Genomic DNA, 15234 nt, shown 5'->3' on the forward strand with positions numbered 1-15234 from the left:
TTGCAATCTGCTCTTAATATATATAATTGACTTTAATCTAGATTATTTTATGACAAATAACTGAGATGCCTTTAAATCTGCAGGCAACCATGGAGAAACGTAAAGATTTGTTGATAAAGTCAGAGTTGCATTTATTTCAGCTCTAAAAATCACTAAATAATGTACAGGGATAACTGTGATAAAGCAGAATATATGTGAGACTGTCCAACTTGGGAAAGTCAAATAACAGGCTGTTAAAATACTCCAAGTTAAAATTCTCAATAAAGACCCTAAATATATTTAGTAATCCTAAAACCAATAAAATATAAATAAAACACAAATAAATATAAATAAAATGAGAATTTGTGTTTTTAAATCAGTAGTTAGCACTCGCTTTTCATGTCTTCGAAATACCTACATAAGGGTGAATTAAATATGTGGTTATTTGTGACTAATTTCTCTAATGAAGCTATTTGACTAATGCTTTAATACAGAAGACAGGATGTCTGATGGAGATATTGTGGTTGATGGGCTCTGACAGTTACACGAGTATGTGACTTGGTGTGAAAGATCACCTGTTCTGTTGCTCTTGTTGGAGCAGCTGCACTGCGATCTTCCTCAGATCCAACACTTCCTTCAGGTCATCCTCCTCTTCTTCAGCTAACTGCTCTTTCTCCGAGCTAAAGTGGAAAAAAGACAGACAAAATACAACATTGCTTAATACTTAACCTGCACACAATTCGCACAAAGCAAAATCTTACAAAGTGTTAGTTGCAAAATTAAGACAGTATATTTAATGCCTTTGAAGTGAATGGAATTCATAAATTAACAATATACAAGCCCAAATAAGCAAAAGTTGTGACAGTATGTAAAACACAAATAAAAAAGAAAGAAAGTAGTGAATTCTATACATATACTATACATATATACATATAAATATACAATATAATTGTATTTTATTGCAGACAATATGAACACAAAATATATCATGTTTCGTTTGGTAACTTTTATTTCATGTGCAAATTAACATCCTTTCCTGTCATTCAGACCTGTCAACACATTCTAAAAAAAAGTTGGGACAGTAGCAGTTTAGCGCTAGCAATCAGGTAAATTGGTTAAATAATGAGATTTTAAACAGGTGATGTCAACAGGTGATTATAATTATGATACAAAAGTAGCGTCCAAGTAAGATCTATTCCTTTAGGAGCAAAGATGGGCAGAGGATCACCAGTTTGCCAACAAATATGTGAGAAAATTAATAACATGTTTAAAAACAATGAAAGAAGAAAGATAGGAAGACATGAATATTTCACCTTCGACAGTGCAAAACATAATTAAAAGTTTAATGGAATCTGGAGGAATTTCAGAGCGTAAAGGGCAAGGGCGCAAGCCTAATCTGAACAACTGTGATCTCTGATCCCACTGCATCAAGAATAATCATTCATCTATAAGCTATATCAACACATGGGCTCAAGACTACTTTGGCAAAACTTTGTCAAGTACCACAATACGTAGTTACATCCACAAATACCAGTGAAAACTGTACTGTGCCAAAAGTAAGCCCTATGTTAACAGTGTCTAAAAGTGCTGTTTACTTATCTGGGCTCAATGGCATCTGGAATGGACCATCACACAGTGCAATCATGTACTGTGGTCAGATGAATCAGCATTTCAGGTATTTTGGGGGGAAAATGGATGCCGTGGGCACTGGACTAATGAAAAAAATGATCATCTAGACTGTTACTACTCTAAAAGCCAGGGTCATGGTATTGGGGTGGATCAATGCCCTTAGCAAAGGTAACTTTCACTTCTCTAATGGCAACATTAATGCTGAAAAGTACATAGAGATTTTAAAGCACAATATGCTGCCTTCTTTTCCAGGGACGCCCATGCATATTTTAATAAGACAATGCAAAACCACATTCAGCACACATTACAAAGTCCTAGTCTGCCTGCAGTCCCGACCTGTCTTCAATAGAGAATGTGTGACGCATTTTGCGCAAAATGCGACAACAAAGATCCTGTACCGTTTCCCACCTTAAGATTTGTTTGCAGGACAAATGGGACAAAATTACACCTGAAGCACTTCATCACAATCAGTCCCTAAATGCCTTAAGTGTTGTGAAGAAGAATGGCAACATTATAAAGTGGAAAATGCTTTACTGTTTTGTTACTGTTCTAACTTTTTACTGTTCCAGAACCAAAACTGGAATACATGTTTATTTTGAAAAAAAAATAAAAATTATAAATAAATAATCATGAGGAACACATTAAATAATGTTTGCTGTATTGTCTGGAATGAAATACAAGTAAATTTGGAAATCACTACTTTCTTTTTTTATTTGATTTTCCACACTGTCACAACCTTTTCAGATTTGGGGTTATATTTAGAAACCTAATGACAAAACCATTAGACAAGGACTATGGCTATGAATTAATGCATTGTGGTGGCTATTTATAGTGTACATCACCAAATTTACTAATAAACAAATTATTGGCCACATACTGTACAAACTGCAGCTACATTTAGTTTTAGGTTCACTATTTTTAAGTTTCTGCAGTAAGAATCTTATTTAAAATATGGTTGTAAAATCCCATTGTGAAAACGCATCATTGCATCCATTCTTGATCCCTATTATATTAACAAACCAACCAAACACTAAGTTAATAATTTTGCATATCTTCAACATAAGATATTTGCATTACTTTTGCTACGCTGTTGTTTTTCAATTCCAAGAATGTAGAGAGTACACACACGCACACACACACACAAAACACTCATGCATTTAAATGCAGTTGTCACTCTTGGGAATGTATAATGCAAACATGGCCATTGTGCTTTAGCTAGCAGTCCTAATTACAGTATGTTAGCAATAGTACAGGTGGATAGGAATGGCATGAAGACCATAATGAAGCCTTTAAACAGATGTAATATCTTATGTGAAGTTTACTACATCTATAAACAGTGGTAGTAGTCAAACACTGCAGTGAATTTAGTCAGCAACTGGATGGTGCAATAAAATCTATAAACAGATGCTCTAATTCACTTTAAACTGTAGGTGCTTGATTGGGTTGACATCTGGGCTTTGCGTGTATTGTACAATTTATTCCATACCATATTCTGTTTTTATTATAATTTTGGAACAGGATTAAAGACATGCAAAAAAGCTAAAAGCACACACAGTACTGGTCTCATGCGACATGATTTGTTTCACTGCAAATAAAGGAAGAGCCAAGCCTAGTAATTAGACTGAGTTATGTACTTTTGGTCATATAGTGCAATTATCCCTATTTTCTTTCAATTGTCCATTTAGCAGCAGTGCGTGTATGCTCATGATTACTGGAACACTGTCACCTTACCATATGCGCATCATTACTGCTAGTGAGAAGCATCAAAAGCACATCTCATTTGAATTAACTGTCTAACACAAAGAGTTGCCGCAAGTTGCTCAAAATCAGAGCCATTCCGCAGTTATTGGGCAGATGGAGTGGACAGATTTTACAGAAAATCACACAGCATGTGATGAGAAGATGTGATTTGATAAAAATAAATTGCCAATGACACATTTGGTGGTAACCATCGCCTTCCAGGGTAGAAGAAAATACTGTGAAGGTCAGGGGTTACAATCAACTGTTTATCGATATTTTTCTTCTTTATTCTTCTTTTTTGTGGTCAGCAGAAGAAAAGCAACATTTTTGGATAAACTATCCCTTTAGGTACGTACTTCAGTTAGTATGCTTATAAGAGGGTTTGCATATTGATGTGAATTTTGTCACCAGAGTTGAAAGCACTTAATAATTTGTGCACATACCAATTTATGTATGCGTATGTTTTGTTTGTGCTCCTCACACATGCACTTTAAATTGCTTTTGCGAGACTTTTGTTCGTCCACATTTATGTCAATAATGAACCAGGCCATTGTATCACAGTCAGACAGTATAAGAACATCTTTCCAAAGCTAAACAGTGATTAGAGACTATCAAATGAATGACTCTTCTCTACTTACATCATGCAGAAAAGTCTAACAAAAATGTCCCAACCATTGTCCTCTTCTGGAGCACTAGTCTGGGTCTGGTGGTTGCCAGGAGAACAATACTTGCCTGACTGCATTGTGCCAATTATAAAGTTTAGTAAAGGGGGATTATAGTTGTTTTTCATGTGTTAGCCTTGGCCCCTTAGTTCAAGTCAAAGGAAGTTTCAATGCTTTAATCTAAGAATTGGACAATATATTGTAGAAACAGTTTGGAAACAGTTTGAGGAGCTCCAAAATAACTGCACACCAGTGCATAAAGCAAGAACAAAATGGATGAGGGGGGTTGGTGTGGAGTCCTGACCTTAACCTGATTGAACACCTTTGGGATGAATTAGAGTGGAGTTTTTCAGGTATTGAGCTTGGCTCTTAGTTTTAGTCACAGGAACTCAATGCTTTAATGTAAGATATGTTGGACAAGATATTGTGGGAACAGTTTGGGGATGTTCCCGTTCGAACATAACGGCACACCAGTGCATAAGGCAAGGACAACAATTGATGAGGGAGTTTGGTGTGGAGGAACTGGACTGGCCTGCACATAGTCCTGATCCTAACCTGATTGAAAAACTCATGAATTAGAGTGGAGACTGCTAGCCAGGTCCTTCATCCAACATCAGTGCCTGACCTCACAAATGCACTTCCAGATGAAATGTCAAAAATTTTACATTTACATTTACATTTAGTCATTTAGCAGACGCTTTTATCCAAAGCGACTTACAAATGAGGACAAGGAAGCAATTTACACAACTATAAGAGCAACAATGAATAAGTGCTATAGGCAAGTTTCAGGTCTGTAAAGTCTAAGAAGGAAAGTATTAGTAGTATTAGTATTTTTTATTTTTTTTTGGGTACAGTTAGTGTGATATTCAGAGTGGCAATTGCAGATTAGGAAGTGAAATTTCCCAAAAACTTGTGTAAACCCTTTCCAGAAGAGTTGAAAGTGTTACAGCCGCAAAGAGTGGACTTGCTCCACAAAAGCCTACTGTACAGGATGAGTTCATGTCCATGTACAGGCAGATTTCTACAAAACATTTGCTAATATAATACATGTGAGGATAAAAATGTATTAGCAACTCAAAAAGACATTTTTCATTACTAAAACATTTGAATTAAGAAAGCACAGACCAATTTCAGTGCACAGGATATACAGGAGTAAATATTTAAAAGCTGTTTAGAAGGACAATTACATATTTTGGGGGTGTTAATTGCTCCTTGAACATAATTGTTATATCTTGATTGGAAAATCAAATCATTTTTGAGTAATTTTTCTGTTTTTTAAGTTCAGAAGTGTTACAATTTGATTTGATAAAAAAGGCATTTTTAGGCAAAACCAATAGAAATAAAAGGCTTTTGGACAGAAAAAGAAAACATTTATTGATTGTAAATCTACCAAAAACCAAACGTCACAAACCACATATCATCCATCGTCAACACCACCCATTTTTACCATACAAGGAGTTCTTCTCTTCCACCCGTGCAAAAGTGCATTCACAGCGTCATGCACACCCACTCAAGCCGATACATCGTAGCAACAACACGTAACCACAAGAATAGCAAGGAATTGGGAATTTACCGGCTGACTCATCTATTTGTTTGTTTACGTTGCACACTTGGATTATACAGAATCTGGAAATTCTCTGGAAAATCTTAGGTCTCAGCAACGCGATAAACCACAAGAAGACAATGACGCAAAGCTCCTGCGAATCTGCAAACAAAGTCTGTCATGAATTTTTTTCTTTTCGCATTACATTTATTATTTTACTATTGTGTTTAGTATTACATCAACGTGGATTGCATTTGACTGAATCAGCTGATTGTTTTTTGGATTATTAATGTAGCTCATCAAACATACTAAAAGAAATCACAGGCTCCACCCATTATGCTACAAATCTGGAATCTTTACACAGCAGCAATCTGAATGTAAGATTTGCCAGCTCATCCTAACTAAATGTATATTTGAAAATATGAGTATATGCATATGAATTTACATCTAATAAAACCACAAGGGTGGAGGAAACCTTAAAGCACAGGACCAAATTACAGGAACTTTTTTCTTCATATGATGCTAAACTAAAAGAAATTCTTTTTAATAGCCTCCTCATGTTCACCCCCTCAGGTTCGATTTGTTTTTACTATAGAATTCCAGTAAAGAGCAGCTGACATCATAAAAAGCTATTAGCAGAACATCTGTGGAACCAAAACACTTGTCCATAGACAAAACATTTGGCTGCTGGCACCTTTTTAAGCAATCAGTGCCTCAGCATGCTCATAGTTGTGACTAAAAAGAGTCACATAGGGTAAATATTTAAGTGTACTATTTTTACTGTACCCTAATTCGTATACATATACTATATACAGTTAAAGTCTCAATTATCAGCCCACTAATTTATTTTTTTCCCCAATTTCTGTTTAACGGAGAGAAAATTTTTCAACACATTTCCAAGCATACTTTTATACAGCTTAAAGTGACATTTAAAGGCTTAACTAGGTTAGTTTTGTTAACTAGGCAGGTTTGGGAAATAAGGCAAGTTATTGTATAACGATGGTTTGTTCTGTAGACTATCGAAAAAATATAGTTTAAAGGGGCTAATAATTTTGACCTTAAAATAATTTTAAAAAAATTTTAAACTACTTTTATTCTAGCCATAATAAAACAAATAAAACTTTTTGTAGAAGAAAAAATATTATCAGACATACTGTGAAAATTTCCTTGCTCTGTTAAACATAATTTGGGAAATATTAGAAAAAGAAGAAAAAAAATTCAAAGGGGGGCTAATAATTCAGACTTAAAGCGTTCTTCTTAAGTAAAGCTTTACGTTAATTTTGAGTTACTTTTTCTGACATGGCTGAGGCTTGATCTCTTTCAGAACTTGCGTTTTTTTTGTTTTGTTTTTTAATAGTAATTGCATACATTTTATTTATATAGGAGTTGCTACTTTTTACTTTTTGTCTAATTAAAAAGTAAAATCACTGTCTGTTCAAATAATCCTCTTTTCCTTTTTTTCCAATGTGCTCAAAGTAACGAGAATATTTCCAGAAATGTAACATTCTGCCATCTTCATTTTTTGTCTGTTCTTACATTCTCTCATTGTGTGTGGGATTTGAGTGACTGCATTAATTTTAATTTAGCAATTTTAAAAAATGATTTAACTAAACTAAAAAGTAACTTGCATTACATTAAAAATATTATTACAGTGGTCCCTCGTTTATCGTGGGAGTTACGTTCTAATACACAACTTTATTTTTTACAATTATTATAGATGTTTTAAGGCTGTAAAATCCCTCATTACACACCTTTTACACTTTTCTCAGTCAGGCATTAACATTTTGACACTTTTCTGTCTTGTTTAAACACTCTCAAAAAGTGTTTCATAGAAAAAAAGTCCAATATTACTGAATTAAACCAAAGATTAAAACCTGTTGTCAGGCGAAAACATTCATTGCTGTCAGCGAAAAGGTTCATTTTTAGCTTTATTGCAGATAATATTGGCATCCAGCTTAGGCTAATGTTCTTTTTCTGCAGGCACTGATCCACAAAGCGAAAGCAGACTCCCTCCTTATTGTTTGTTTGCATGGCGCTGTGTGGTGCGGCGCATCTGGTATGTCACCCGCTTTGCAATGGTCTTGCTGCTAACAGTCACGACCCTTTTTGCATCCTTGTTGGAACTCACACTGCTAAAAGTTATGTTAATTTGGCAAGCTGAACGCATTCCTTACTGTACGAGACACGGAGGTGATTAATTGACAATGGTCTACAGCCAACCAGGACGCATAACACAAAAAAATGCATGTCAAATTGCACAAAAAAACTGCGAGATCGCAAAAGGTGTACTACGTAATAGCGAGGGACCACAGTACTTAATTTTAAAAAGTAATGCATTACTTTACTTGTTACTTAGAAATGTATTATGTTACTTAAATGACTTGTAATGTGTTACCCCAAACACGGTAGATAAGTAAACTGTTACACTGAATTATATTTCTGTATTATATATGAATTATGAATTATATACTATATTAAACTCTCTTATCCTAATTGTTTTGAAGCTTTAAACCCCATTTGGTCTTTGAGTATAATAGGATAAATGCTCAGTATATGTACTGCTTATAAATCATCAAATGTATAAATAATTAACTAAGAAAATCATAGTATAATACTCTGAGGGGTGACACAGTGGCTCAGTGGTTAGCACTGTGGCAACCCCTGATAAATAGAAGTGTGTGGGCAATCCCTGATAAATGAAGGAACTAAGCTGAAGGAAAATGAATGAATGAAAATACCCCCAAACCCCTCCATCCTCTGGCTCTATCATAACATCAGGAGGCTGGATGATAAATCTAAATGAACACAGATAAAAATGTCTAATCTTAACTATACTGTCCATAATGCTTTGGATAAGGTAAGTCATAACCACAGAACAAAGATATAAGCTCTTGTTTTGGTTCTCATCTAAGTTTACCAGAACACAAGGGACATTTTCCCAATATCGAGATAAAATCACACCACTTCCTGCACTAGTGTAGTTCTCTGGAATACAGCGATAAAAACAAACCAAACTCGTAACACAGGTGACAAAACATTGTGGGAAAGTGCCAATGAAATAGAATTGACTTTATGCTTCAAGTGGTTTTTGATTTTCTACATCAGGGGTTTTCAAAGTGTGAGGCGCGCCTCCCCTGGGGGGTGCCAGAGCATGTCAGGGGAGGCGCGGGAAAAAATATTATATAATAAAAATATAATTATTAAGTTTAATTATTACATGTACTTTTTATTATATTGAAATGTTTTAATTAAACAAAGCTAAAAAAAAAAAATAATACGTCTAAAATAAGAAAACCTTTTTTACCCAGAAAGCCATAGCTGTAAATTCGCTTCTGTTTGGCAAGCCCGCCAATACAGGTATATGCCTGCTAACACAATGGATCGGTTTTTTGTTTTACGTTTCAGATACATGTCCTTGTACACGTCCACGAGAATCAGGGCTTGTCATTCAGGATGCTTTCACCTGTGAATCGATTTATTTGTTACGAAACAGGGATTAAAATTGTAACAATGTTGCACTTTGTTCTTGGTGCAGTTTGCTTTCACACGGCAAAGTTTCTAAACCGACCAACAGAGCTAAAACAAGTCACATGCGAATAAACTCTTTTCACATTGGGTTTGTTTTGCATAGTCCCGCTCATGCGTCCTTATTTTATATTTATTACGATAATAAATCAGAGGTAAGACTTTCTCAGACATAGCAGTTGGCTTATGCATTATAGGCTTTTAGCAAGCCGTTAAAACTTAAATATTGCAGACAGGTCCGAAAGAAATTATCGTATTTTTGGGGCAAAGCCATATTATATAATATTGGGTTGTTCAGTATCTTAAATTGGAAAAAAATTAAAAATGTATAAAAGTATGTTTATTGACAACCCACACCAACACGGGAGAACATGCAAACTCCACACAGAAATCCCAACTGATTCAGCTGAGGATCGAACCAGTGACCTACTGTACTTGCTGTGAGGTGACATTGCTACCTGTGCCACCTGTCATTAAATACAATGTATATACATTTTTAAATGTATATAAGATATATATTTTTCGAAACATGTTTTATTCAAAACCTGACAGAAAGTCAAACCCATATATCTAACTACACTTTTCAGATTTCAGTTTCATAACTCAAACTGAGCTTTCAGTAAGATTCTGTTTTAGTGCTGTACTAAATAGTTCCAGTAGATGTATATATAAATACAGATTTTCTCAGAATTTGTTTTATTCCTGTTTTACTGTGTAAGTAATCCTTAACAGAAAATAATGCAGTTTTTACCAGTTTAAACAGTTTAAGCCGGCAGCTCGCTCTCTGCAACTCTCACATGGTCGCCCACTGAAGCTAAGCAGGGCTGCGCCCGGTCAGTACCTGGATGGGAGACCACTTGGGAAAGCTAGGTTGCTGCCGGACGTGGTGTTAGTGAGGCCAGCAGGGGCGCCCAACCTGCGGTCTGTGTGGGTCCTAATGCCCCAGTATAGTGACGGGGACTCTATACTGCTCAGTGAGCGCCGTCTTTCGACGTTAAACCGAGGTCCCGACTCTCTGTGGTCGTTAAAAATCCCAGGATGTCCTTCGAAAAAGAGTAGGGGTTTAACCCCGGCATCCTGGCCAAATCTGCCCACTGGCCTCTGTCCATCATGGCCTCCTAACCATCCCCATATCATGATCGGCATATCATCACTCTGTCTCCTCTCCACCAATCAGCTGGTGTGCGTCTGGCGCAAAATGGCTGCCGTCGCGTCATCCAGGTGGATGCTGCACACTGGTGGTGGATGAGGAGATTCCCCCCCCATTGTGTAAAGCGCTTTGAGTGCCCAGAAAAGCGCTATATAAATGTAACGAATTATTATTATTATTATTATAAACGCTTTTTCTAATTTTTGCCATTACTTTGAGAAGTACATTCTATTGGGCAACTGTAAGTTGTTCTCGCCAAATTTCCTAAAAATAACTATAATAATAATAATCAAATAATACACAAATGAACATCAAAGCATTCTATAGCCTACATATAAAATCATTGTTATTAACTTACATTTCTGTAAAAAAATATATATATCAATGTGGTGTAGCTGACACTTTAGTCAACATAACATAGTTAAATGTACATGTAGTGAGGGATTTTAAGATTGAATTTATATATTTTAGCGAAGACACGTTTACAAAAATCGTGTCCAAATGTAAATGCAGCTGTTTTCACAAATCCAATCACTATCCTTTTCCCTCTATCAAGGTCCAGCACAGCTTAAAAAAACATACACCTAAATTACTCTAGCATATGTTTTTATGTGGCAGGTGCCCTTCCAGCTGCATCCAAGCACTGGGAAACACCTATACAATCTCTCATTCACCTGAACCAGCTACTGTGCTGCCAACCTAGATTTTTTAAGAATGTTTCTACCCTGCACTTAAAACACCTTCACTTTCCACTTCGCAAGAAAGCATACTCTACCATTGAACATTGTTAATGAAACTGCAATCTTTAACATGATTGCATGTTTGCAAGCCAACGCTAGTGCATAAGTACAGCAGTTGCAGTCACCTCAGTTCCGCTGCCCATAGTTATCGCATCTCCAATCTTCATCCATTTAATTTTACCAAACTAATAGTGTAATGTCTATGTAAAGCAAATATATCATTGCCTGTAACAGTCCCACTACTTGGATATAACAGCTATCTGTAATTGAGGAGTGAACAAATCAAGTAAAATAAAAGTAGTCTGACCAGATTTCTCATAGAGAGCAACACCACCATCAATACTAAAATGTTGCCTATGATAAAAAACCCATATGAATATTGTTATATGAATACTGAATATGTACAGTGCATATATTCAGCAATATGCGCCTCTCTAGATGTGTTTTGTCTTGCAAAAAAATGCATTCTTAATACTCAAAGGCTTTCCTGAGGTAAATGTCACACATTATGTAACATAATCACTAAGCCCATTTGTTGTGATTTTTTTGAAGCCAACACACAGGTTTAGCAATTACATGAGATGTAATATATCTTTCTGAACTTTTGAACTGATTGTTTCCACATAACTGCTTGATGGTATTCATTTTTTTGTTATCATATTTCTCAACTGTTTTGATGTCGCCATCACTGAAGCTGTTGTTCGATATGTAAATATGACTGAATGATCATATTTTGACAAGATTGGCTATCACTGATTAGGCTATTTAAGCATGATACAATAGTACGATGCTGGCAGCGGGTACCGATCCAAATCCAATCTTGCTCATGCACTACATTCGGTATAACTTATAAGCCAACAAAAGGTAGGTAGCCTATTAAAAGGCACTAGAAAGTTGTCACGTAGGCCTACTATATCCTAAATGTTCTGAAGTCATTTTATAGTTTAATGTGAAGTACAGATGAATATTCAAGTGGTTAAACTCATGCTCAGCACAATGCTTCCCTGCCTGTCAATCAGTCTCCATTCATTTACAATTTAAACTGCGCATTGTGTTCATGACACAAAAAACTTTATTCCAAGACTATTTGTTCCTGTTAATATAAGTAATAGGTGGAGAAATGCATTTAGTTTTGCAGTAAATGGGTTCATTTAGACCTGCAACATGGAGTTCATTGATGCTATCATGTTGCGCTGTGTCTGTTAGATCAGCAGATCGCATTCACAACACTAGAGTAGAGAGGGTTATTACCTGCGCTTCACACACAGTAGGCCTACCTGAAACTTTTAATGAGAAAAGGCTCAATAATACATTGGACAGATCTTTAACGCACTGGTTTCTATCTTTGTGTTGCTGTTTTGGAAGTGTCCGTGATGCAAGCGCTTCATTCAGGCACTGGCTTCGCAGACACGACATGGGTCGCTCGGTAGGATTATTTCTAAGTTTCTGTTCTCTTATCCTTCTGACTGAGTTTGTTCTTCCCAGGGGAATACTTTAAGTGCTGTGAATAGTTTTTAAAGCCTGGCTTATTGTGGTCAAAGTAGTTGATTAAATTAATAGACTAAAAGTGAAATTGACAGCCTGGCACATATGAATTGTCATTAACAGAAAATTATTAAGCCTAATATAGGCTACTCTGAAACTGTACATATTTCACTGTCCTTTTATTTATATTAATATTTTATTTAACAGATCTGTTTGTCAGTTTGTGTGCTAAAGCATAGGCCTATAAGCGGACCTTGTTTTGAACTTCACCTTAAATCTTCTTGTTTATTTTGTGGATAACTGACCAAAAAAAAAAAAAAACATTAAAATAACCAACAAATTATACCAACCGAAATTCATTTCAAAAATATTTTTTTTTTTTTTAGACAAAAAATAATTTTTCAGAAATGCTTTCAGTTTCTCCATCTCTCTCACGGCGAGTTTAGGCGAGGGAATGTTTATAAAGTAAAACTGGCCTCAGATGGTTTAGTTTAGTCTGCTTCAATTCTGCAGGAAAGTATCAGGCTTTGCTAAAAGGCTGATTATTTTATCAACGATTAGAGTAGCCTATTACAGATTTTAAAGACAAATCCTAAAATTACCACAGATCATATCAATGTCATAATGAATGCTCAAATAATTTAGCCTATAGTTTATAGCATGCATCATGTTTTTAGTTAGATTGTGCGGTCTGTCATATACAGTAGGCCTATAGGTCTGTTATTTTTACTAAAGAAGATAGATTATTTGAGGTTATCACCAGAACTATAGAAAAAATGTAATAAAATGTTAATTTAAAAAAATGGCACAGTATCGGGATTGGATCTGTATCGTTCAATACTAAGAATTTTGGTATCAAGATCGGATTGGTTCCAAAAAAAATAAAAATATAAAAATATAAAATAGGAAGGATAAAAACACTGGAAAAAACATAAGTCTGGGAGAAACAGGAGGTCTGGTCACCTTTACCAAAGGGAAAACACCCATTTCACAAGCACTCCTGTAGACTTTCTTACCCTTCACTAATTCTTTGACTTGTTTCAGACTGTTTACAAACTGGTATTTTACAGGAGAAATCAAACTGATCTAGATATTACTGTAACTCCTGACATTTTTAACAAAGGCATTAATTGCAGTATGTCATGTGTAGTGCGTTGTGTAATCGGGGACACATTTGGGGTTTGTTGACATTGATAGACAGGATGATCCAAGTCAGGAAATATTTGCCACACCTATTCTAAGTTATCTAGTGAAAAGAAAAAAAAAACAATAAACAATGGAAAAAATGAGTCACTTGCTTTGATAAGGATTGTTTGTCACTTTTCCAGTCCCTCCTTGCTTCCACAAAGCCACAAACACACACACACACAATTATAGGTGCCTCTAGTTGCCACATCATCACCTGCTCTGACTGTGATAAACGTGAAAAATGCATCAACTGTGTATATAAAATATTACAGCTAAATAGGGATGCAACGATTAACCGATTTCATTACTATCTGCACTTTAATTCATCGCAATTAAATAATCACAAAGGCTTCTAAACACTGTGTTTCTGCAACAATGTCCTGACATTTTATCTTACCTATCAGATAATGATACAAACACTGTATTTGAATAGTTCTAAGGTTGGGGTCAGGGATTTGGTAGGTTAGGGCGATATTACAGCTTTATATCACACTAATCCACATTTAAATTGACACCGGTTCGACAGAACACTGGAACAAAACTGCTGCAACTAAAAAAAGTTACACAAACTGTGCACTAGTTGGAAGTTCCGAGCTTGTACACTGAGACCCATCCACACTGGATTAACTGTGGATAAGGTGAAGCTATTAACTAAGGGCCGTTCACTTTTATTCATTCATTCATTTTCCTTTTTGGCTTAGTCCCTTTAATAATCTCGGGTCGCCACAGTGGAATAAACCGCCAACTTATCTAGCATATGTTTTTCACAATGGATGCCCTTCCAGCTGCAACCCATCACTGGGAAACATCCATACACACTGATTCACACACATACACTACGGACAACTTTAGCTTACCCAATTCATTTATACCACAGGTCTTTGGACTTGTGGGGGAAACCAGAGCACCCGAGAAACAGACCCAGCCGAGGCTCGAACCATCGACCTTCTTGCTGTGAGGCGATCGTGCTAACCATTGCGCCACCGAGTTGCCTGGGCCATTCACATATTACGTCTTTTGCGCGTGTAAATTCCTTAATTCCTATGGAGGCATGCAACTTGCATGCACATATTAGGATCAATGCGTACGGTATGTGGTGAGTAAGTGGTGCGACGCGCTCACGCTTTCTAGGGGCATCTACTTGAAAGAATATGGTGAATGAACCGCAAGTCACATGACAAGAATTATACACATTTCTATAAATATACAAATTTCTACTCCAAAGGGAAACAAAATACAAAATGAAAAATATCAATCTATTACATATGTAGTTGATCAAAAGAGCCTTTCAGTCAGAGGTTCAGCAGGTTCAAACTAACTTTAGGAGGATCGTGTGATTATGATTGATTATGGCTGAACCCAATAGGGGTGTAACGAATCACGGTTGGTCTGTGATCCGTACGGATCACACCCCAGGGTTCAGAATGCATGTGACCGCGGATTAATAACTTTTTAGAACTTGTAGGTTAATACAACATTTATAACAATTGAAGAGAGATCGCCTCCCGCGTCATTCAAATCACGTGTATGAAAGCATTTTGGCGTCACTGTAAAGTATAATGATGACGGAAAAGTTGTGGTGGGACCTAAATA

At 36.0% G+C, this 15234-nt stretch overlaps 1 protein-coding gene across 1 annotated transcript in view; it reads right to left on the minus strand.

The window, feature by feature from the left end:
* Positions 1-15234, minus strand: part of lrch2 (leucine-rich repeats and calponin homology (CH) domain containing 2) — a 120172-nt gene that overhangs the window by 41191 nt on the left and 63747 nt on the right. The window contains exon 11 of the mRNA XM_021471636.3: positions 555-659. Coding sequence (XP_021327311.1) covers positions 555-659 — 105 coding nt within the window. The remainder of the gene's footprint in view (positions 1-554; positions 660-15234) is intronic.

This window comes from Danio rerio, chromosome 5, assembly GCF_049306965.1.
Source record: "Danio rerio strain Tuebingen ecotype United States chromosome 5, GRCz12tu, whole genome shotgun sequence".
Taxonomy (NCBI): domain Eukaryota; kingdom Metazoa; phylum Chordata; class Actinopteri; order Cypriniformes; family Danionidae; genus Danio; species Danio rerio.